The sequence below is a fragment of the Miniopterus schreibersii genome, assembly GCF_964146895.1.
Source record: "Miniopterus schreibersii genome assembly, chromosome: 5".
Classification (NCBI taxonomy): domain Eukaryota; kingdom Metazoa; phylum Chordata; class Mammalia; order Chiroptera; family Miniopteridae; genus Miniopterus; species Miniopterus schreibersii.
Genome location: NC_138106.1, coordinates 59,092,638 through 59,118,179, shown reverse-complemented (window position 1 = coordinate 59,118,179; position 25,542 = coordinate 59,092,638). Strand labels below are relative to the sequence as shown.

Genomic DNA, 25,542 nt, shown 5'->3' with positions numbered 1-25,542 from the left:
CAACTCTCCAGGATGATCTGAGAGAGTGGCAAATTCTCCACTCAAAAAATATTCGGTACTTTAAATAATGTTTCAGCTCTTCCAAGGTAATAAGATAACCTGTCCTATGAGTTTACTAAGAAAACTGTGTTGGTAAATCTCAAGCTTTTCTGAAAAGATGTTTATTGTCCTTGCATAGAATTTATTAATCAGTTCTCAGAAGAGTTGTCAAAAGAAATATCTTAAAATAGATCTTGTATTGTTCCCTGTTTAAATATTTACATCATGTACTGATTCATTACATCCCTTCTTTTTTATTAGCTCAGCGAAGCTGGATGAAGAATTTGAAAAAAAATTCAACAGCCTCCCTCAATATAGCCCTGTTACATTTGACCGGAAATGTGTACCTATCCCAAGAAAAAAGAAGAAGACTGGAAACATGTCCTCAGAACCGACTAAAACCAGCAAAGGTTAGATGTGTGCTCTGTCTTCCTTCATTGTGGTCAGAATCTCACTGAACCCTCATCTGAGCTTCTGCAGCTCCCGTCAGATGTAATTGGGTTCCCATTGAGGCAGTAGCGAGTTGGACTTTCAGGTTGTTTCCCAAGATGATCTTGGTTCCTGCCTCACTTCTTTCTTTCCTTCCTACTTCTCCTCAGACTCTCTCTGGCATCTCAACCTATACATTTTCCCTTAAAGGTATAGAATTTTGAAAGTGTTACACATGGCCTTTGACCTTCTGCTCTCCAGAATTCTAATTTGCACACACAGAATTTTCTTGAGCAAAAAATGCTGGTTGAGTCTAATTCTTCTGTTCCTATATCTGCAACAGGTTGAACTCTGGGACTGTGACCCCATTCCATTTGCCTAATAAGCAGACTTCATTCTTTACTGGCAGTATGAACCAAATGAAAATAAAATTCCCTGTGATACTCGGGTGATGCTTTTTATTGGTTTTATTAAATTTAGAGAAATGTTTTGTTCAGCATATTCGTTTTCAGGAATATGAGATTCATCCCTGTGTATATCAGGGAATCTTTAAAAAGTATCATGACTTGGGTGGATGTCAACATTCATCAAAGGCAGCATCGTAGTTCACAGCGGGGCTTTAAAGAATGTGGGGTGTTGTCAGTGGTCTCAGCACCTAGGACCATTGTTATCCTTGGGCAGGGGATCAGGTTCTAAACATCTCAACCTGCTAAGGATACTTAAGTACAACTAAGGATCTTCCTACCCAAAATGACAGTGTTGGTCAGCTTGAGAAACGTGCCTTCTAATTTTACTTTAGGTCTAAATATTGATGGGGGAAATGTACCCCTAGTTTTCCACACAGAAGCAAGACTTCATTCATTTAGCTCTCTTGTAAGGACAGTGAATGGGGAGATGAAGAACTGGGGTGGCTGAGCTTTTGTTGCTTTTAGGATCAAATTCTGAGCAGGATTTGATTGAAGAGTTCTTGCATTCACCCTGCAGAAGTGGCTGCCCCTTGCCTGCTTTATGTCAAATTAGGTTAATTCCCTTCTTTTGTGTATTTTGGATGGATGGATGGTTACAATACGATGCGTATCTTTACGTAAGTCTTAATAAATTCTTTCAATCGTGGGTAATGGTCAAAGATAAATCAATATGGTGATACAATTTCATGGATTTTGAGAGGCTATCTGAGGTGTATGTCTAGGGAAAGTTATGGTTTCTTCTCTGAACAAACCTGAACCTTTATCTTTTGGTACCTAAGACCCCTTTATGCACTGGTATATAATATAACTGAAGAGGGTTGCTTTGAGAAGTGTATCTTAAAATGGCTCTGAAGGGCTGAAGAAAATTACCCCTTTGTGATCAAAGGCAGAAGGAAACGTAAAAGTGATTTTAGCTTAGTTTTTCTCTGTGATTAATAAAAGCAAGTCTAGTGAATAAAGAACTAAAAAAAGAAATGTTGCATCACTAAGTTTGCTCATCTGGGAAAATAAAATAGGGTTGTATCAAGATCTTCCAAGATAGGTAGGAAAGAAATCAAGTAGCCTTGTTGACAGGTAAGTAGCTGAGCACCATAATGGATTGATTGCCAAATGCAATGAGAGTCTTTGTGCTCTAGAGATATTTAGGAATAGGTACAGTAGTCCATGAGTCCAAAGATGCCAGGTGTCTTGAGCTCCCATAATTCTTGGATTTAAAGTAGCTGATAAATTGAACACCTGACAAGCCAATAGAATGGAACTTGATTGATGTGCAGGACTTATTCTCTTCCTTCACTTTTTGTAGTTTGAGTCTTCATTTCAGAGCTCTGAAGATGGCCAGTTACCTATCAGGAAATGTAACAATAGATTTATTTTTGTAAAGCTACAAAACCCCCTGAAGTAAGGATCTGTTTTCATGAGACCTTCTCTTAGTTGTTTGTTGTATGTTTTTTCTCTCCCAGCGAAGATTAACAGTATTTCTTTTGATGTGAAATAGCTTTTTGGAGATTTGGATTATACTTCATACATCATCTTAACTCTTCTGTTACTCCTCTCAAGCTACAAAGTCACTGGTTCTTACACAGAATATCAGTAATAGTGTAGGTGGGAAGTCTCTCAAGACTTTAGATTTTGCTCTGCATTCCAACTCATGGAGCAAAATGCAATTATAATAAAGCAGAAGTTAAATAATATATTCTCTATTTAGCAAACTAAAGAAATGGTATTTGTGATTGATTATAATTTGGCATTAGCAGCACCAGTGTACCATCTATAGGTTATTAATAAAATTATTATGCCAGCTGTGCTGCAATTGCCTGATCTTTAGCGGAGAGAGGAGATTGTTTTCTTAGACTCTAGATCCTTTGCATAATGAATCCTTCAAAGCAAAAACTTGTGTATGAGGTCATTAGTTCATTAATAAAAGAGCATGTGTCCATAGGAAATGTCATTTTTCCTCCAACAATTCACTATTTTTTCTATGTTTTATTTTCTCCTACATTTGTTATCATTTAACATTCATTGTATTTTTCTGTCTGCTTTATGCTAGGTATTTATTTAGCTATTCTAAGTTATAGGAAATGTATAGAATTTTTCTGAAATGTAATTTTTACAGGAAACTATTATGGGTGCATTTATACAGTTATACACCTCAGAGTCATAGTTCCTGCTTGGGTTTATACTTCTGTTTTCCTGTGGTCTTCTTATTTATATCTGTATTTCCAGTTGTCTGTTCTCCTTTCTCACTGCCCCTTCCACTCTCTCTGCCCTGTCCCTTATGTCCACATAATAGGTCTTGTCAGAAACTCTAAAACACAAAAGGATGAAAATAACTAAATGCCACCTTCCCCAACAGGGCCCAGGGTATGTTATAGTAGGCAGAGCACAATGACTTAGGAATAGAATTTCCTTTTGTTTCTAAGAACAAATTCTAATCCGCCTGACTCAGTGCGGTCCAGCTGAAGCAGCCCATGCCTACATGTTTTGTGGTTTCTCTCTCACAGTCATTTGTATATATTCAAATGAAAGCTTTAAATTATAAGTCTTAATTTAATTGTAACTTCTCAAGAGATTTGACATGTTATTTTAAGTATACTGTTAATGAATGAAGCACTTTTTACAAACTTGTCAAAAGTCAAGAGTGCTCTGCAAAATAAGTAATTTTCAAATGACATAGGGTCATGGAGAAAAAGTTAATTGAGTTCAATTTAGAGTGTTTAAATTATGCCCCAGTTTGACCCTTGACTTCACTTTTCCTCTTTTATCTCTTCTGTCTTCTCACATTGTTTCTTAGCTCACCAAACATACTGTTGGCCTCATGTTTTTCCAACCCACACTTGTATGTTAAGATTGGAATTTCATGGTTCAGCATTTGAGATTATAATAAAAGAAGCAAACCTACAAATTTAAAGGTTTAGAACAGAATTCCGCTTTTCAGCCAACCTGAGGATTTGGTCAGTGTTAAAAAACTGAGATCTGTTTTAGCCACGCCAGCCTTTCCTATCAGGAAGTTATAGTTTCTGGGTTGGACACAACTCTGTATTTTGCCCTATAACTGTTTGAGAGTCTTCATTGCCACCACGCATTTTCGGGAACATGGTGATAACACATTTGCAGGTATACGTAATATAATCCTGAGTTACTTAATAGGGCACACAAGTCCAGCCCAATGAGGCAGTTCAGTCCCCTCGATGAATTCTAACTCAACTGTGGCTGGTTGACTCAAATTTATTCAGGTCAGCAGATCCATATGATTAGCAGCTGGGGGCACTTTGCTATAAATTATCACAAATTTATAATTTCATTACTTATGTGTTCATTACAAAAATGACAATCTAGTTTCAGGATAAAACTTCTGCTCTTTTTATAGCTTGGAACTGTAGAACCTGGGCATAAGCCACCACTGTTTGTGTTACACCTAATAATTTGTTTCCTGTAACAGTTAGAGTAAGATTCACTTAATTCCCCTCACCTACTGACCCTGAGGAATTATCATACCTAGCTAATACTGAACTGGTTCCTGTGTCAGCAGCATCTCACCCAAAAAATGTCTTTTTCAGCAAACCATGAACAGCATTAATGTTTGGAAAGGTCATTATTGTTGATGTCTGTATGGCACCTCTCAGATTATTTGTCTCCTCTCAGATTATTTGTCTCTGCTGTCTTCTACCTGGCTGAGAAGTTGGCATGCAAAGGAGAGATTGACACCTTAAAATACAGGCCATCCTGCCCCAAAACTTAAGTAGAGTCCTAAACTAGTTTACATGCCTGCAAAAGTGATTTTGTCATAAAGTAGCAGAAGCTTATGCAAACACTCCCTCAAGAAATTTGGTAGGAAGAGGAGGGACAGAGATGGGAAGGAAACTTGAGGTGGTGGTTTAGTGAAAGACGGTTGTTGATTTTTTGCTTTCTGAATAATTCCTTCTGAGACTCTCTTCTTTGCTTTTCACTTCCTACCCTCTTTTTCCTACATGGAGTCTCAATTTTAATAAGTAAGGGGAAAATAGTAGTAAATTTCTGTGTATTTGCTATTTGTTACAAAGTTTGCCTTTATTTTCTTGAGGCAAAATATCAAACACATAACTGTGCTGGTGGGCAGAAATCAAGTTGCTCATTTCTTGACTCTCACATTGCTGCTTTTCAATTTCTCATTCAAGCTTGTTGCTTTCTTTTTTATCCTTTTGTATTTGTTTTGTAACTATGGTCTGGGACGGCTAGGAGCAAGGAAGTTTAAAACTAGGAGTTTACAGCGGCTCCTCTGTCCTAAACCACTCTCGTTATTCTTTTTCCATGTTAAAATTGACAAGCTCCATCTTTAGCTTTGTCCTTACATTGTACTTTCTAGATTCCTCTGAGTAGGGCTGGATCTGAAAATATGTATCCCTTTCTTCTTTAGTGTAACCCTTTCCACATATCACAGCAGTTTGCTCCTGTGAATTACTGCCTTCTCCCATGGTCCTTATACAAATACAGAATGACAAATATAGAAATCATTCTCCCTGTGAGGCAATTCCTTATTATTATTAAACTATTTTCCCGCAGGTAAATCACTGGGATCCTTATGGTCCTGAGAAGTCTCAGAATGGTTTTTCTTCTTTTTCTACTTCTGTTTTCTGTGATTGCCATGTGTCTGTCATTCAGGTACACTAATCTGAAGTTTCCTGGGTTGTATAAAATACAGAAGGCAGTGATTGCAAACGGATTATAGAGGATACCTGTCCTATTAGTGCAGTATGTATACAAGATACGTATATTTTTGTATTTGTTAAATTTATTTTCCTTGTTGCTCACTATTTCTGGGGAACAAGAGCCAATAAGAGGAATTTTTTATTTCTATTTTAAACCACCACCAACCAGTTCAGAAGTATTTGCTATTTGTTGTTTAGAAGGATGGCTTGGTGCAGTCATCAAATACCACGCTTTATGTTATCAGTAATAACAGCAACAGCTGTCATGTCTTGAACTCTTAACTTTGTGCCAAGCGGTTTAAGAGCTTTACTTATTCATTGAATCAACAAATATTATTGAGAATGAGGCGTGTGCTAAGCACCATTCTAGGCATATATCTGTAGAATATAATTGTGATAGAAAACAAAGAACCCTGCTGACATGGAGGTTACATTTTGTTGGAGGTACCAGATGATAAGTCTAAACAATAAGCAAAGTATATAACGTATTAGAAGGTAAGAAGTGCTATAAAAAAAGGAATAGGTTTGATAGAACAACTAGGCAAATGATCAGCAAGGAAGGAAAAGAACTCTGTACACCAGCTCTCTCTGTGTCGAGAACATTTCACCCAACCATAGAATGTACATTCTTCTCAAGTGCTCATGGAACTGTCTCCAGAATGCAACATATTCGAGGCCATAAAACAAATTTAAAAGGATCAAAATAATTCAGATCATACCTTCTGACCATAGTGGAATGGAATTAAAATTCAACAGCAAGAAAAAAATTTGGAAACTCACAAATATGTGGAAATTAAACAACATACTCTAAATTACCAATAGGCTAAAGAAAAAATTAATAAATCAGTTGGGAAATCAGAAAATACTTTGAAATGAATAAGAAGGAAAACAGCATACCAAAATTTATGGGATATAGCTAAAGTAATGCTTAGAGAGAAGCTTACAGCTGTAAATGCATATATTAAGAAAGATTTCAAGTCAATAACCTAACCTTCTATCTTGAGACACTATAAAAAGAAAAGCAAACTAAACCTAAAGGAAGTAGATGAAAGGAAATAATAAAGATAAGAGAGGAAATTAATGAAATGAAGTTAATTAAATAAAGAAAAATCGAAACCAATAGCCAGTTCTTTAAAAAGAACAACATATTTGAGAAACATTTATCTAAACTCACCAAGAAAAAAAAAAAGAAGACTCAGAGGAATACTGTGAACAATTATATGCTAGTAAATTAGATAATTTATATAAAGTGGACAATTCCTAGGAAGACACTAACTACTAAAACTGACTTAAGAAAAAATAGACAATCTGACTAAACCTATAACTAGTAAAAAGATTGAATTTAGTAATCAAAAAAGTACCCAGGGGGAAAAAAAAAATCCAGACCAGGATGACTTTACCATTGAATTCTACCAAAGATTTAAAGAAGAATCAATACCATTTTTCACAAACTCGTCCAAAAATTAGAAGAGGAGGGAACACTTACCAACTCATTCTATAATGCCAGTATTACCCTAATTTCAAAAGTAGACATCACAAGAAAAAACTACAGACCAATATCTCTTACAAATATGGACACAAAAATCTTTAACAAAAAACTAGCAAACCAAACCCAACCACATATAAGAAGAATTGTATGTAGTGCAGGGTTGGTTTAATGTCTAGAATTCAATTAATATACCATATTCATAGAACAACACCTCCAAAAAAAGGGACATGATCATCTCAGTAGATATAGAAAAAAAGCATTTGACAAAATCCAATACCTTTTCACAGTGACACTCAGCAGACTCGGTGTAGACTAGAGCTTCCTCAGCCTGGTAAAGGGCATCTACAAAAACATCACAACTAACGTCATTCTTAATGGTAACAGACTGGATGATTTTCCCTAAGACAGGGAACAAGACAGGGCTGTCTATTCTCACCACTGCTCTTCAGTATTGTAGTAGAAGTTCTAGCCAGGGCCATTAGGCCAGAAAAAGAAGCAAAAGGCATCCAGATTATGGAAAGGAAGAAGTAAAACTACCTCTGTTTGCAGATGACATAATCTTTTATGTAGAAAACTTAAGGACCGCACTAGAAAACTATTACAGCTAATAAATGAGTTCAGCAGGGTTATAGGAATCGAGATCATTATACAAAAACCAGCTGTATTTTTATATACTTGCAATGAACAATCCAAAAATGAACTTAAGAAAATAATTCCATTTACAATAGTATCGAAAAGAATAAAGTACTTAGACATGCAACACACTGAAAGCTGCAAAACATTGTTTAAAGAAAGATGATCCAATGGAAAAACATCCCAGGTTTGTGGATCAGAAGATTTAATATTGTTAAGATGGACACACTGCCTGAAATCCCTTTTAGAACCCTAGCTTACCTTTGTGGAGATACTGACAAGTGATCTTAAAGTTAATTTGGGAAAATTATTTGAATAGATGTTTCCCTACAGAAGGTATACGCATGGCCAGTAAGCACATGAAAAAATGTTTGATATCATTAGTCATCAGGAAAATGCAAATAAAAACCACAATGAGAGAGATACCACTCCATATCCTTAATCAAAAAGACAGATAAGTGTTAGTGGAATGTGTTAATGAGGATGTTAGACAGTCTGACAGTTCCTCAAAAAATTAAACATACAGTTACACTATGACCTAGCAGTTTCACTCCTAGGTGTATATCTAAAAGAAATGAACACATATCCACACAAAAGCTTGTATATGAATATTCATAATAGAATTACTTATAATAGCCAAAAAGTAGAAACAACTCAAACGCCCACCAACTGACAAACAAAATGTATTATAGCCACATAATGAAATATTATTCAAATATTATTCAGTATTAAATATCATTCAAAAAAGAATGAACTACTGATACATGCTACAACATGGATGAGCCTTGCAAGCATTATACCAGGTGAAAGAATACAGATACAAAAGACCATATTGTATTATTTCATTTATATGAAATTTCCAGAATAGAAAATATATATGGAGAGAAAGTAGACTAGTGATTGCTTAGGGATGGGGGAATATAGTTATAGGGAAGAGTGATAGCTAAAGGTATGGGATTTATTTTTGAGATGATAAAAATGCTCCAAAATGATGATGGTTGCAAAAATCTGTGCATATAACATCATTGAATTGTGCACTTTAGACAGAAGCATAATTTGCCTCTGGAAGGCAGAGCATGTGGTTGCATGTGCTGGTAGGTGGGTAGATGCAGCAGGGGCAGAGTCCAGAGCTTCTAACTTTTTAATCCTCACATCAAGCCTATGAATTAGACATTGTTGTTATTCCCATTTAAAGATGAGGAAGCAGAAGTTATTTAAATGGTTAAGTCATTTCACATAGGAATATCAACCAAGTATAGAAATAACCTGCGTTGGGGGGGTGGTCAGTGCTCTTGTGGGCATTTCTGATTGGTGACTGAAAAATCTCACTTCTGTTTTCTCTATCTGAGAAAACTAAGATACGCTCTGAGGCTTCTCCCTGCACTGGAAAAAAATTTTTGGCAAATATTTTTCTATTTTTAAATCACTTTTTTCTTCCTAGAATATCCTCAGAAAAGGCTAGAGAGCTATATCTATTGCTATCAGGCCAACCGTTACCCTGAGAGTTCTGTCCTTGTTGTGAAAATCAGTTTCTTAGGAGAGATGAATGCCCCTGCTGTCCTTTTCTTCATGATATTTGGGAATCGAAAGTAAAATCTTTTCTTTGTTACAGACTACAACCACTCTGTTGTTATTAGTTATGGTCTGTCTCTAGTTACTAAATCTCTAGTTTCTGCTGAGGGAGTCCTAGCCCTAATGGAGGCTTCTGCCCAATACATTTCGAAGGAAAACTTCACTGGGTTTTATATAAGCCTAAAGAAGGAGACTGAGCACTCATTAAATGAGTAACAACTCAAGGGGACATTTCTTATGACTCAGTTTGCTTATTCCACACGTGGGAGGAGGGTGTAATTATTTAGAAACACACAGTATTGTTTTATGGAACATTGTGAATTTAAAATATATTTATATTAATATTGTCTATAGGTTCTTTCCAGTCTCAGAAAAAGAACTTATTCCACAAAATTGTCAGCAAATATAAGCACAAAAAGGAGAAGCCTAATGTTCCAGAAAAAGGTATTGGCGCCTCCCATCCTCCATTAAGGTTTCCCGGCCACCTCCATTGCGAGTTCATCTTTGAGCACTGCTTCTGCGCACTGGCTTTGCCTTTTCCTCCCCTTGGCTGGCTTCACTGGCATCGGCTCCTGGTGCAGGCACATTCGTGATTTCTAATTCTGCAGCTCATTGCAAAGAGAGAGCTCCTTCACTTGGATTTCTACTCAAATCGCATATTTGTCTCTATTTTCAGAATTCCATGTGAAACCTAAAATTGCTTTTTCTCATCTGTATTTTGATGCATTTTGTAATTTAGTTTTCTTGAGCTCTTATCCACTTATTTTCTTTGACAATTCTTTTTCTCATGTTCGGGAGCCTTCATTCACACCAGGACCACCTGAAACCGTACCAATTTCATAATCATATGAAAGTCCCACGGTTTCTCTACTTTCTCTGACACTTGAGGATTCTTGTCGGGGAGGATTTCACTCCTAAGTCATGACACCCTTTTTCCCCCCAACTATATACTTCATCGTTTGCCACACTCTTCTCTCTACCTCCTTCAGTCCCGTCACTGTTATTTCCAGAGGGCACTGGAGATGTACGGCACTCTACCCTTCCTTTACTCTGGACCTAAGTCTCATTGTTACCGTCTTGATGGGCCCTTGGACCTCGTCAGGGCTCATCTAAGGTTTTTTTTCTTCTCACAGTTCAGGACTCCCGCTCTTCTTTCACATGAAAGAGAAATCTCCCCATTTCGTTCAGTACAGCCGCGTGTCCTGGAGTCAGGCTCTTTAGCACCTCCCCGCATGTCAGTGTTGTGGCTGCCGTGAGCCTGCCCATCTGATGCCCACTGCATCCTACTTGCATGGCCAGATGTGAAGCCTCTCCTTTTTCTGGGGGAGGCTTCAAATGCAGCTGTCTCCAATGTGTAGACATATGTGCCTGCGTGTTCCTGTATGTAACCTCTGACTTAGTTTGGGCTTTATTTTCACCTCCACTCAGCCTCTTAGTTTTCTTTTGTATGTTAGTGTGTTTTTTAATCTGCCTCCAGTGGAGAAACATCACTCTTTAGGTAAAATATGAGCTTGTATCATTTCCTTTTAGCTGATCTTCCGATTTTCTTGATTAAAGTCATAGAATTCATCCAACAATGTATTTCATAAAAGATAAATTTGTTTATTTTTATTTAATTCATTTCCTGTATACCCTAATTATTTTAGTTGGCAAATGCCACTTTGAGAATTAAATAGTTGAAATAAAATTCTGCTTTATTTGTGTGATAATGCTTTTTATTTAAGTCATTTTGTAGATTGTCTTGTTTTTGTAGTGCATATATCTATACTAGGAGTAAAGTTTCACTTTTCTTTTTTGTCATTGTTTTTAGGAAGTGGGGATAAATGGTCAAACAAGCAGTTCTTCTTGGATGCCATTCACCCTACAGAAGGTAAAAAAAATAAATAAAAAGCAATATTCATTGTATTGTTTTAGCTCATCTGTGCTGGAAATGGCACAATTTTAATAGGTTTTAAAAAGTGGGATGTATATGAGCTCAACCAACAGCATTAGACCTGAGTGTTCATAATTGGGTCATTTTAAATTTTCAAATCAAAACTGATATATTTTTGACCCTGCTTCAGGGTCAGGTAATGAATGTGTCATATGGAGTTCAATTTGTCAAAGTGGGATTTGTAACCTTTGAGCCACATTAACCAGATTTTTCATAACTAAAACTATTTAGCTTTGCAGTTCGTGTTGCAGGCAGATATTTAGGGAGTTAGAATAGGGCATCAGTGGGCTGTCCTGGTGGGCTGGGCATGCGTAGGCCTGTGGAAATGGATCCTGGCCTGAACTTTCTTTTCTAACCAACCTACCAGTACCTGTAAATATGTTTAAATGGAATGTCTCTGGGGCTTATGTATAGCCAAAAAAGGGGCCTGTATAAGACCAGTGTATGTTACAGGTTCTATGTGTAGACTTTATTTCAGAATCTTGCACAGTCATGTTTATTTGTGACTTTATCTAATTTCTGTTAAATACTGAACCCTCAGGTGAATGCTCATTTCTGTGATGGCTAAGGAGCCATCCTTTCTTCTTCCCATTGACTTGCTTTTTCCATTGTAGATCACTTAAAATAACTGACTGTTTTTGTAGTGCTTAATTAAGAGCTGATTAATTTGAAAACCAGAAGGGACCTTAGTGGTCATCCAGGTCAACCTCTTATGGCCAGAAAGGGGAACTTAATGAGCAGCCACGTCTGTGGACTCTCCCAAATACACACTCATTCTTTTACTAAAAAGGAGAAAAAAATTAAAATGCACATTTAGTCTAAATCATTTATCAAAAAATACTCATGTTTTAAAGATGTTTATCAAAACTGTTCAAAATCGAGTTCATTATAAACATGAAATTTTTTGTTTGGTACAGTTCACATGAGCCGCATGAGTGCTTTTACACCACTTACTTTCACAGAAAATGCCAGGAGCAGATCTGTTTTCTGACCTGTTACTTCACATCACAACCTCTATGGAGTATTATTTCTGTACTTAAGCTGGCAAAATAAAATATAAATTGTTACACTACTCTCAGCATTAAACCTGACATCCCAAAATTGATATAGATTAGCTCTGTGTATTTAAAAAGTATATTCTACACAGATTTGATAGATATAAGGCACTGATGAGGAATCTAAAAGAGGCATTTAAGACCACAGTACTTTTTTGAAATGACGCTGGTCTAAACATTTTGTTTTTTGAACAATAAAAAGCCTACCTCATATAAAATGGGTTATCATAGCATGTGCAGTGTAGTAGAAAGAATGAATTAGGTAGGAGTGGGTTAACCTGGGTGCTGGTCTCAGATTCACCTCTACAGAGCTTGTTTCAGTAGGACAGATTGGTCAACCTCACTAGGATTCACTGTCCGTGTTGGGACTGTGTATGTATGTATGTGATGCATGTAGTGGGGTGGGGTAAATGATGAGGTGCGGTAATACATGAACCATAAATTTCATTTTCTCTCTAACACTTGATTTTATTACTGTGATATCTTGAGTGGGTGGCGTGATGCTGAAAGTAGGTTAATTCAGAAGTCCTAATTTTCTGCCCTCTCGGTAATAGAAAGGTACATCAATTTTGAGTCTTCTAGGTAGTCCCAAGGGTTTAGTTGGAAATACAGTTATTATTGGTGATATTTAATTATACTTATGATTAATGAATATGAGGCAAAACTTTGGAGAACATGCATTGGAAATGGCACTCCTTGTAGTGTAGAGGGCAAATTCATTTTACGTGGCCAGGAAAAAAGGAATCAGTTTGAGCACTGGAAATTACCAGTAATTTAAAGTGACCTTTTCTTTTCTTGTTACTTATTTTCACACCATCCCCTGCGTTTACTTGTTTGGGGGGTAAACTGTGTACTTTGTAAATTATCTCAGCTCTTTACTTCATCCTCTCACCTATGGCCACATCACTGCTTATTAAAACTTTACTTTTGAGAGTTTAAAAATACAAGAAAATGAAACCGTAATCAGGATCATTGTAGTATGTGTAAGCCACCCTAGTCAGAGGTTAGACAGGAGTTGTATATAGCTGATGTCTGTAATTGAAATGCTGATACCTGTAATAGAAATGTTGATGCCACTGAGGCTATGCAGCTGCTAGATGTTCCTGACTTCTGTTAAAGTGGAGCACTTAAAGTTCATTACGTTTTCTTTACATCATCCTGAGTATAATTGGATTGCAAATATATTTTTTCCCCCCCAAAATATCAGAAACCTTTAGGTGATTAGTAATCATATCTGAGGTTTAAATGCTAAGCTTATAATCTGTTTTAAGTATTTCCCCCAATGCTTTTAAAATTCAAAATCACTAAACCATTTCTTGAAACTTTTTTAGATCATAGGTAAAGATTGCCTAGAGCCTAGAATTAAAGGCAAAATTTTCAGATAAACCAAGACAACCTACCTCTGTCATTTTATCTTTCCACCAAGTATGGTGTCATGCTCATGCCTAAACTAGAGGTTTCTAATTATGATGAAAATGATGATGATAATTAATACTTAATATTACATTATAGTTTCCAAAGGACTTTTACACGTATTTTTTTGCGAAAACTAATCTTGACAGCAGCCTCAGTAAAGTAAGGAGGGCTTATTAGCCCGAAATACATGATAAGGAATTGAAGCCTGACCAACAGAAGCAGGAAGGGAAGGAACCAGTGGTCTTTCCACTAAAGCATATTGGGTGCTACAGTTTCCATTTTTCAGGCATTTCTGTAGATGGTCCTTATTTGGCTCAGATGTTGAAGTTATAAATGGTATCCTATAAGAAAAGAAAACCCAAAACCTCAGACTAGGAATCTCATAAAATTAGTTTATTTGCAATACATCTAATTACAGCAGAGAAAATTTGGTTTATAGTTGGATTTTCAAACATGAGCCATAGCGCTCAGGCTGACTTGTCTCTCTTCTCAGTTCAAAGCAGCACGGTCTCCGACCCCTAGATTGGGCTCACTCCTTGGATTCCTCTTCCAAGCGGCCGGCTGCCTTTTCAGCTCAGGGGAGACCAGCCAAAACCAATGAGATTCCAGATTTGGCTCTAATGATTTCAGTGCAAGTTGGGTTCCCCTAGTTGGAATGTGAATTCATGACTCTGGAGCACTCCAGTGGTCTCCTGGGGTACAATACCAAAAATATACTCCACATTTTGAGAGTAGTGTGGAAAACATGATTCTGTTGCTGCCACATTCCTAATGCTGCTCCAGGAGTGAGCTCCCATTATCTCTCTCAGATGATTCGCTCCAAGTGTGTTACGATGCTCTTGGAGTGAAAAGCCAGCCCCATGGATTTGTTTTGCAGTGCTTGGGTAGGTTTGTGTGTTCAATTACAAGCCAAAAGAGAAATGACTTAATTTGTTTTTAGATGACAAGCCTTTCTTTTCTCACATTTCCATTAGTTTGTCAGAAAGGAAAAAAAGGGAGGGGCCTGCTCTCTTGATACTCAGCTTTGGGCTTTTTTCCTCCCTGAGCTTTTTCTGTTTCCTGCCTCTTACCACCAAGCCTTTGTTTGCTAATGTTGCTGGACTCGGGTCTGCTGTCCTGTCCCAGACAACAACTTCTTTGACTTAGCCTTACCTGCCTTTCCCAATTCTTCGGTCTTGTGGAGGGTTCTCCCAGAGTGCTCACCCTGAAGTCTGCGTAGGCCACCAGACAAGACTAGATGTTCTGAGCTTAACACCTGGGTTAAAGCATGGGGTAGGACTCACTCTTAACGCTTTTTCCACATTCTAGCAAGATCACATTACACTCCCTTTTCAAATGTAGACAATCCTCAGGGCCCAAAGTTACTTTCAGATCTGACAGGAGGCTTAGAGAAGGTGACATCCAGAGAGGTGGCATTGCCTCCTTTTGGGGAATTTATGAGAACTTGCATTATATTCTCTTTTTTTGCCTTTTAGTCTACAACCTGATTCACACTCCTTTACCATCTCCCAGTAGACAGCCTCTGGGACTTGTGATCACTGGTATCTGTTAGCAGGCCTGCCTTGACCCCCTGGCTCCTTGTATGCTGGTTTCTGAGCTTCCCCCTAATCCTGATGTGCTTTCAGGCCTGAGAAGTACTTCCCATTGCAGTCCCTTTGCAGCCATCCCTTGGCTTTTTATTGTGTTTTTACCAATTCATCTGGAACACACAGGAAAAGGAGTAAGCATTGGATAGAAATGAAGCCATTTGAAAGCCCACCAAGAACAAAAAATCTAACAGTCCTAGTCAAGGGAGGACTCTTTATTATTATTTTTTTCAATTACAGTTTGCATTCAATATTATTTTGTATTAGTTTCAGGTGTACAGCATAGTGGTTAGACAATATTCATATACTTTATTAAGGGAATACTCTTTTCAAGCCTTGATCCTCTGGAGCAGGCTACAGACTTGCTTTTCCCTGATCAGGACCCTGATTTTAGGCTTGTGGCAAAATGAAAAGAATTTTAGGGTTGGATGGCTCCTTCAGAATGAATTGAGTCCATTCTCCATCTTCACATGAAGAAACTGAGACCAGTCCTACAGTTAGTGAATTTAAAAGTCATGAGTGGAATCCTCCATCACCCCACGATCTTTCTGTAGAAACCAGGTCATCATGCCCAGCCCACTTGGCCCTTTTTTGGGTGTCCATGCCTCTTCTTTGACCTCCCTGGTTCTTTCCTTTTTCTTTCAATAAGTGGTCTTCTAATGTAATATACCCTTCCTCTTTGGAACTTGCTATACCCTTATTTCCACAAGTTCTGGATTTTTCTGGGAAGAAGAAGAGGTAAATGTTCTCTCTGGAAGGTGCATCTATAATGTAGTGATCCTACTGGAGAGGCAAGTAAGATTCCCCTGTAATCAGAGGGACAACTGATGGATCTGAATACGAAATTACAAAGTATGAAGCTTGTGAATATCCAGTAGAGGTTCTTTAATCCTCATTGTGAACTCAGATTTGGGCTCTAACCCAGAGGAAGCTTTGAATTTCAAGGCGAATGCACAGTCATGAAACATCATTGGAGTGTTTCTAACCAAAGTATCTTTGATTTTGCTTTTATTGAAGTTCAGACCGGAAAAAAAAATTAAATATATACCACCACTGCCTCTGTTATACTAAATATCAAAGTATAAATATGCTGACTGTTTGACCTGAGGATAAATCTACAACTTAAAAGGAGCTTTTTTTCTAACTTTTGATTATTTGCTTGAAAAGGTGTTTGGGAACATTGCCAAATACTGTGGGTTTTTTAAAAATAATGATTATCTTAAGCCTGTCCTCACACAGCCATCTATTATGCAATATTGAGGTAAGGCCAAGCCCTAAATTATGTTATGATTTTTGCTTTACAGCCTTTCTTTTGATGTAATTGAAATTATTTCCCACTTGTTGTGGATTGGGAAGCCTGGAATCAACCTCTTGAGGGCAAAGATCTTACAAATTTATAGCCCTCCTTTCTGAAGGATGTGTTTAAACCCTTTAGGGAGCTAGATTAAAAATTTTGAATGGAGCCTATGCAAGTATTTATATATAAACTGCATTATTTTATATTCTTATCTCACTCTGTTCTTTGCCTATTACAGCTGGTTTTCACTTCCTGCATTACATAAATATTGTCTTATTTCCAGTGTCTGCCTTCACACCCTCCTCTGATAAGTGCCTGCAGTTATCCTCCAGGTCTAGTTTGTGTGGAGTTTGTCACGTCAGACCTTGATTTCCTGAGCCATACTCCCCTCTCCTTTGTCCAAAACAATTTCTGTGCTTGTCTTAAGAGATTGGATAGTCAGAAAATGGAAAGATGCATCTCTTTCCTGCCCAAGAGACCTTCAGCCACTGGAATAAAAAAGTCCCAGTCCTGAAACATGACTACATGCATGTGCTTCTGAATGCTTACTATACTCGTATCTGCATATTCTTGTCTTATTATGAAATTAAGGGAAAAGGGAGATGGAGGAGCGCCTAAGGAAATGAGTATATAAGAAAAACACAAGCACTCCCAAATGTTTGAACTGGGAGCAAGTCTTTGGTGGCAGATGTGTTCCTTGCTCTTGACTGTGGTATTTAGGATATAAGCAGGTGCTATTAAATGATTTACTGATAATCCAATCAGAATTAGGGACCTAAAACTAAGCTTTCCAAGGAGCCCTTCTGACATATGGCATCTCATTAAATTATCTCACTAAGCACCTTCACCTGGCCCTGGAATTTAGCCAGTAGGAGAGTGTCTCTGCGAGCTGGCTTCACCAGTGTGTGTCATATCCTTGCCGAGCCTTCGGCGAGAAGGTCAGCCCTCACTGAGGGCTTCTTTTTCTGATCAGTCCAGCTTGGTCATTGAAAGCGGATGTCCCAGGGATAACTATAACTTTAAGAAGCACATGTTTAACCTTAGTGTCCTCCGAAGAAGAGAAATTTATCATCCTCTTCAGACCAGCTGGCCACAGGGATCTCAGATAGGGACTCTGATCACATGTAGAAATTGTGGTCAATTGGGACACAGTTGACACAGATTTATACTTTCTTCTCCACCAATCTACAAGATCCAAACATGTAGAAAATGTTACTTCATTGGCCTCTTGGTGTTCAGTATTCTGTTGAGAGAGAGAGAGAAAAGACATCTTAATCCTCTGTACTTAATCTCTCAAAGCAAACAGAAATATATTTGTTTAAGATTATGGGCATTGCTTTATTTTCCCCATCAGTACTTTAAAAAAATCTGAATGTAAGTTCTCCATTCAGATGAGTCAGACATTGAGAAATGTGTCCTTCCGAGAGCAATGTTGGTGCCTTTTGTTTTTGTGTGTAACTATATATGGTTTGTCCTATTTCAGCCATATTTACAGAAGACAAAAACACCACAGAGCCTGCTCATAAGGTTAAAAATACCCCATCCATTCCCAACACTCCAGAGCCAACAGCAACGCAAGAACCCCTGGTGGGCAGCCAAAAGAGAAAAGCAAGGAAAACCAAGATCACACACCTGGTCAGGACAGCAGATGGCCGGGTGTCACCAGCAGGAGGTACTTTGGGTAAGAAGAGGGAGCTTTAGACACAGATAACCAGACCAAGCAGCTGACCCTCATGGCTACTTGGGCCAGCAAATGACTATACGCCCACTGTGGGTCCTCACTAACAAATAGGTCTGTTCTGTGGGTTTGGTCACAGAAACATTTTCTCTTTCGGGATCTCCTTGAGAACTAGTTTCCTACAGACTCTCTAATGTACATGTTTTAATCCATGTTTTAAAATCATAGCTCTTTTCCTAAAAACATATCTTGAATTCCTAGGAAGGAAATGTAATTTTTAGGACTGTCAGCTTCTCCTTTCTTTTCTCAGCATGCACAAAAACAGTCTTGATAAATTCCCAAAGATCCTAGGCTTTTAAAAATACCAGATGAATCAGTATTTCTCCATGGCTTACAGCTCAAGTCACTTCAAGCCAGGTTACCAGGCATTTAAACCAATGAATTACGGCACCTTTGGAAGCACCCAGCATTTCTGTAAAGCTGACTCAGACCACCCAGGGAACTTGAGAATGCTTCTGGATTTCTCTAGTTCTCTGGGCTAATCTTTAACCAACTCTTAACCTACAGTGAACTTCTCCACCATCTTAGCGGTGCTAAGCCAACTCAGCATTAGTGGTCTTAGCTGTTGCCTGTCTACCTTTTATCACCTCTTGCATCTCATTCTGTGAGCCCTGAAGGAAGTGTCCCTATCCCCACCCTAATCCAGAAAAAAAATCAAAGTCCATAATAAATTCTATAAATAGGAAAAAAAATGTTTAAATGAATGTTTTTTTGAGAGTAAGATTTATAAATATCTGATTTAGGTTAATCTAGTCGTTGAGATTCATTGTTTGCTGAGGTAGAATTAGAGGACGATTAGTAAATTTTGTGCACTTGTTTTGCATAATATGTAAATTGTTAGAACCATAAAGCATAATAAAGATCCCCAGTCTTACCCTGTCATATAAGAGATGAAGCTCAAAGGGGTACAATTTTGTTTTGAATGCTTTGAACTACTAAACAGAAGCCCAATGAAGACTAGAACCTAGTTTCCCTAATATTTAGCCCAGCAGGCCCTTGTTTCCTGTTCACTGTGGGCTCTGTTCTGTGATTTTCATTTTGTAAATTGTTATGGCCTCATTTTCACTCATAGGAAGAGTGAAAGATTTTAGAAAATGCTCTTTCTTGTAGGAAAGCACATAGCACTTTCATGTTCACTTAACATATGACATTTACTGCCTTTATCAATTATTTTCTGTAGTTGAAATGTTTTTAAAACCTGCCCTTCTATCGTGGCTACATGATAAAGACAGCAGACCCATTTCCAACAGGCACACTGGCTCTTCATCTTCATCTTCCTCTCAGTAGGTCTTCAGAACAAAACTGACAGCTTGGGATCTCATTGGGTTAGTGTCGCCCTGTAAGTATTGGCGTCACAGCACACTGAGTGTCCCAGTAGGTAGGGCAGCTGCGGCTGCATCAGAATCGTTTGGTCGGTCAGGGTTTTAAGGACCCTTTACAGCACCCACAGGCCCCCCTGCAGAAGTCCCTTGGGTTTTATTTTGGCCAAGCCCATTTTTCCTTCTCCAAGACTGACCTGTTCTTTGACCTTGAACAAAGCACAGCTGCTCTGCTCAGCTTCAGGACACTGCGGTCGAGCTTAATAAAAGAGTTTTGTGACCGTGGAAGAAGAGATTCTATAAAAGCCTTAATATTCAATGGATGTCAAGAGTGAACAGTAAAGAATGTGGACTCATGCCACATGGTCTGGCACAGAGTTTTCTCTTGAGAGAACAGAGGGAGCCTCTCCTGATGGATTTCCCTCTCGTTACAGATGACAAACCAAAGGAACAACTGCACAGGAGTCTCCCTAAAGTCACGGAGACAGGCTGCCATGACGAGTGCGCGCACAGCCGCGAGGCCGCCGAGACGCGGAGCAGCACCCCCGAGATGCCCGCCGTGTCTGCCTTCTTCAGCCTGGCCGCGCTGGCCGAAGTGGCCGCCATGGAAAACGTGCACAGGTTAGTGGTGGGAAGCCTCGTTCCCCAGGTTTCTGGGGACCCGGTTCAATGTCATCCCCTCCATAGAGCAGGGGTGGAGAAAGCAGCATGGAAGACAGTCAGCTTTTCTGATGTCATTTGTATATGTTTCACAATGCGTTGTGGGTACATAAGACTTGGGATATTTATGTGAGGTTACAGAGTGCATGTGCTAATTAGCAGTGTGGGAAAATATGAGAGGATATAGTCAGGCAACTGTTTTATTTTGAACATATTACTCTGTGGCTAAACTTTCATTTCTGTAAAAAGCCTGAGAGGGCAAAGCAGCGGCATTCTCTAATCACTAAGCATGGGATTTGGAGTCAGGCCTCAGACCTGGGTTTGAGTCCAAGCTCTGTCACCTGCAGTCTGCAAGGTCTTGAGCAAGGTCATTCACCTCTCTACCCTCTGTTTTCCTCCTATAAAATGTGTGTAACTGGTACTCTTTCCATAGACGTTATGTGGAATAAATGTCATGTCGCAGTGCTAGCAGGTGGTAAACACCCCCCTGAGGATGGTGTCGGTGGCAGTAGTGGTACCAGCAGGAGAAGATAGTGTTGGTTTAGGAAAAGAGCACCTTGGTGTCTGACTCAGGGCAGGCAGGAGCTCTGGATTTATCTGATTTATCTTCCACTCTGTGTTTTTTACAGAGTAATTGACTTCCCTGGGATTCAGTGTTCTCATCCTGCATTGAGCACAGTGCTGTTCCCAAAGAATCACCTGGTTGTAAGGATCAGCCTAGATCATAGACATGGATGCCTTTTGAACTCAGTAAAGCCCCCCAGAAAGCATATTAACTTCTAAGTGCATGATTGAGTCTTCTGCTACTTAATGGATCTTTGGGGAAGCAAAAACGCCTTTTGTAAATTCGGATATTTCATATTTTTATTCAGAGTGGATTACCCACAGATGAGCCACTTCTTAGCCTTTCAGTCTTCAGTACAAAAGAGCTTGGAATCAAGGACGACTTGTATGCCCGCCTGGCAGGCTCCATTCCCTTGTTCACGTCAGGTTTAGGAGGCCCAGACAGGAGCTTTGTTTGCTTCTTGCTCTTTACCTGTCACGTTACAGTCCCAGTCCTGCCTCACAAATAGCCTCTAGGTATTTCCAACAGGTCCAATTTCTTTTCATGTGTGCACTGCAAGTGCCTAACAGCACACGAATGCTGACATTGTTAAACCTGCTCAGGCTCTGAGGGAGAGGATTGCACAGACACTTTTCCACTCACGGCGTTTCACACTCGAACCCAGAGGACAAACTCACAGACAGACAGAATCAAGCATGTGCCTGAGTGGTAAGGATTGGGGGTGGGGAGGAGGGGATCATAATTCAGGGCTCAAAAGGCTACTGCACAGTCCCCTTGCTGTTGACAGCGTTTTCTCCTGTACGTGCCTGTGGTCACACCGTTGCTGTGTTAACTGGCTGCCCACAACTTCTGGTGTCCAGTAGCAAAGCTCCCGAGCAAGCCATCCCACTCTCACCACCACCATGCCCTCTTCCCTGCCCTGCAGCCAGCTGGGGTTGCTCGCTCCTGCCCAGACGAGCCACGTTCTTTCTTGCCTCCGTTTCTCCTCCTCTCCGGCGGGCCTGTGCTCCTCCAACCCTCGTTCTTTGCCTTCTCTCACTCCCCCTGAAGTCTCTGTACTCCGTATACACCTCTCACAGGCCAGCCGCCACTTTGATTTGTAACTATTTGTTCATGCTTCTGTCTCCTCCAGTGTATTTGGGGGGGAAAAAGCACTGGTTTTATTCTCCATGTCCCCAGCTTCCTTAGTCCCTGGCACAATAGTGGATGAATGAACAGATGAATGGGCGAATGAATAAGTGAGGTGTTCTTGAATTATGCCTGCCTAAGTTAGCTAACAGCATAGAAAAAGTGGTGTAAGTAAGGGGGTTTTTTTTGTTGTTTTTACCTCCCATTAGAAGAACAATATTGCTCACTAAAATTTTATTATCAGTTTAGCAAATGGTTAGTGTTCTTACTATCTAGAAAGACAGTTCCCCCCCAGGGCCTCTTAGTTGTAACTTTAGCCCCTACTTGTGAAAGGAGAGCTACCAGGCCGCCCTCTACCTATAGACTTCATGTAATTGTACCTGGTTGCCCATCAATTAATTATTGCTTAGGCATTTAGAGGGTGGTCAGCAGAGCTAGGGGTAGAAATATGCTACCTGCTATTACCGGCATTCTTGCCACAAGAAATCTTAACATTAGGTTCGAAAACCCAGTGTAAAAAGGCAGTTCTACAAAACTCAGGAAACAGGATGTTTAATTAAACCTTTGTTGAGAGCCTGTTCCTTTACGAGGAGTTTTATAAGGAGGAAAGTTCATTAAACTTAATCCTAAAATCAACCCTGCCAGGTGGGTCTTTTTAGTCCCATTTTAATGTTGGACCAAATGGTGAATTAACTTGCCAGGATCATGCCGCCAAACCGAGTTAAGGTTTGGACCCAGGTCCTTGAACTCCAGCGTCTTTACCTTTGCTCCACGGCGCTGCTGTCGCAGGCATCTCTCACGTCCCGGAAAGTCAAGAAGGATCTCCTGACCCTCCACGGGGAACTGGAACCGTCATTAGTTGCAGCCACACCTTTCTCTCCCATCATGCTCCTGCCTGCCTTTTCCATTGATTAAGCTGGGCTTTCACCCCAATTTCTCCTCTTGTTTTCTCTTTTTTATTTTTATTTTTACATTTTCCTTCTCATTTTTTACTTTCCTGTCTTTTTTCTCTTTGTTTCCTTTTCTCATACTTATTAAATTCTTTTGGCTTTATAATATTACTATATATTCAGTCTTAAAGGTAAATAATACCATTTTAATTTCATCTTTCTTGAACAGGGTTGAATGTATTGAACAGTTGGTGCTTACAGCATCCCCACATGAACAAACAGATTAATCCAGAAGTTTGGTTGTAACACACGTTTTGTTTTTCTGAAATCCTAATATCTTAGGCTAAGTGATCATTGGATTCTGACATCCCCAAATGTTGTCCTTTATCTACATTGTTTTTCTTTTCTGTTCATCAAGAGAGAGGATATAGTTATGGAGCAGATATAATTTGAGTTTTAAAATAGCACCTTTTGTTCTATGTAATCTGAAGAAGATACTGTATTGAAACCTTCAAACCAACAAAAACCACTGCTGCTCCAGCACATACTTTCAGCTCTGTGCTGTGTGCTGCAGACCATCGCAGGCCAGAGCAGCAGGTGGGCAGCCTGCAGGCTTGGGAGGCCTGTTGGGAAATGTCAAGGAGGTGCCCAAGCCTATCTTTTTAGAATGAGAAGCTCTGTAGAAATTACCAAGTATTTTGAACAGTTTTATTATAACTGTGAAATAAATTGTATTTTGTCCTATTCGTTAAACGCTGTATGGAGGGGAGGAATCAGCTATGTTAGGTGTAGTTCCAATCCAGATGATGGGAATTTCCGTGAATTTTCTATTCTTGCCTAGAATTCTCTCCCCCTGTGTGTTGGTTTGGGCCCAAATGAACTGGATTTTCTCACACTAAAATTTAGTCGGTACTTGCCTTTTTCCCCTATACACCCTCTGTCCATATGCCTGTGAAACTTAATCTTAAGTTAGGAGGGTTTTGATGTTTTCACTTATTTTTTGAGTCACAGTACACCTCTTTCTCTTCAGGCACCACTGCCTTTATTGGCCTTACGTTCTAAATTTGGTTTATTATTACACAACTTAAGAAATGAGCCTGGCAGTTATCAACTAGGATAGGAAAGTTTTCCCCTCAGGCAAGTCAAGGAAAGGAGTGTGTCATCTTTATAATTTCGGTGACTCTAGAGGAAGATTATTGTTCCAGAACCTCAACCCTTGACTTAAAGGTTCCCAATTCTTAGGGAATTTCCCAAATGTGTTGTTGCTTCAGGTTCTACAAAATGGAGGTGGTCAGTGGGGTACACACTGTGTTGTTGAGTTGTGTGAGGGGAATTGAGGTAAGAAATTCTTTAAAAAAAAGGAAAGAAGTTCTAAGGACAAAATTGATTTTAATTAAACAGCGTAAGTAAGAAGTCAGCCGTAGCTATTAAACAAGTTATTGGCAGGCTATGTGTTATGCATCATCCTCTCCTATTTCTGATAATATACCCTGAATAAGGGATTTCTTTTTTTTCCTTTCTCTTCTTTCACAGAGGTCAGAGATCTACTCCGCTCACCCACGATGGACAGCCAAAAGAAATGCCACAGGCTCCTGTACTTATTTCCTGCGCTGACCAGTGAAGCGCCCTTTCATTGTAAAACTTTGTGCTTTACCTACTACCCTAGCCTTGTCTTTACCGAGGGATGCTAGTGAGTCCATGTGGTGGGAAATATAGACTGCAAACAAGTGCTTGTTGCCCTACACGGCCCAGATTCACTTGAAGCAGAAATTAGCCTCCTGGGCCCATTTGTTCGTTCGAAACCCGGAGTCTCTGTGGGTTATGTTCTCTGTCTGATAATGAGCAGAAATGGAATGATCCTGGGGGATCATTGAAGGCTGTTGACGGTAAGAGGTGGTCACTTGGTCAAAGGCTGCCTTTACTGTAGCTCATCCAGCATCTCTTCTACCAACAGAGAGTGTGAAACTAGTTTCGTATATTACCTAGTTATTCTTTCAAAACAAAAACAAAAAACAAAAAAACAAAAACTGACGCACTGCACTAGTTATTATTAGATATTCTTAGTCTTTTTTGTACATGGAGATTTAAGTTCTAAGATGGTTTATATAATAGGTTATACCTACATTTATATTGTAGAATAATATTAAAAAGCCTGTTCCGAGACTCCCATGCAGCGCGGGCAGGCAGATGTACCATTGTTAGCGGTGTATGCTCGGCCTCGTGGTCCATATATTCTGCACTTTTATATTTGCCACCAGAGTGGTAGTTTGCTGGCAAAAAAAAGAGAAAAAAAATTACAATTCTTACAAGCTGAATTTTTTTCTTAGCCTTGAGTGACCAAGAATAATTTGCTTGGGGCAAATTGTGGCAAATATTTTCCCAGACGAGGGAAGAGTCCTGCAGATTACAGATTACTGATGTTTTCATGCCTTGAGGATTCTTTTATTTTTACACAGGGGTCTAAGTGACCAATGGATCGTTCATACAAACAAACAAAAAAATAGAGAAAAATATTATTCAGAAGTGACCTTAGTATTATTACTTATTACTTCACTATTCTGAACACATTGAAGACACTCACTCCACGTGGACTTGGAGCCACAGACCTTTTCCATCATCCCAGACAGACTGGACGGGTAGC

General features: G+C 39.2%; 1 protein-coding gene across 11 annotated transcripts in view; it reads left to right on the top strand.

Annotated features, from left to right (window-relative positions):
• BBX (BBX high mobility group box domain containing) overlaps positions 1–24,928 on the top strand; it is a 253,040-nt gene extending 228,112 nt beyond the window's left edge. For 5 of the 11 annotated variants that reach the window (XM_081138093.1, XM_081138097.1, XM_081138099.1 and 2 more), the window contains 6 exons: positions 301–449; positions 9,669–9,758; positions 11,125–11,184; positions 18,085–18,282; positions 20,093–20,279; positions 24,435–24,928. In XM_081138093.1, coding sequence (XP_080994219.1) covers positions 301–449; positions 9,669–9,758; positions 11,125–11,184; positions 18,085–18,282; positions 20,093–20,279; positions 24,435–24,522 — 772 coding nt within the window. In that variant the 3' untranslated portion in view covers positions 24,523–24,928. The remainder of the gene's footprint in view (positions 1–300; positions 450–9,668; positions 9,759–11,124; positions 11,185–18,084; positions 18,283–20,092; positions 20,280–24,434) is intronic. The other 6 variants (XM_081138100.1, XM_081138101.1, XM_081138103.1 and 3 more) reach the window with 5 other exon arrangements.
• Positions 24,929–25,542: the final 614 nt, after the last annotated feature.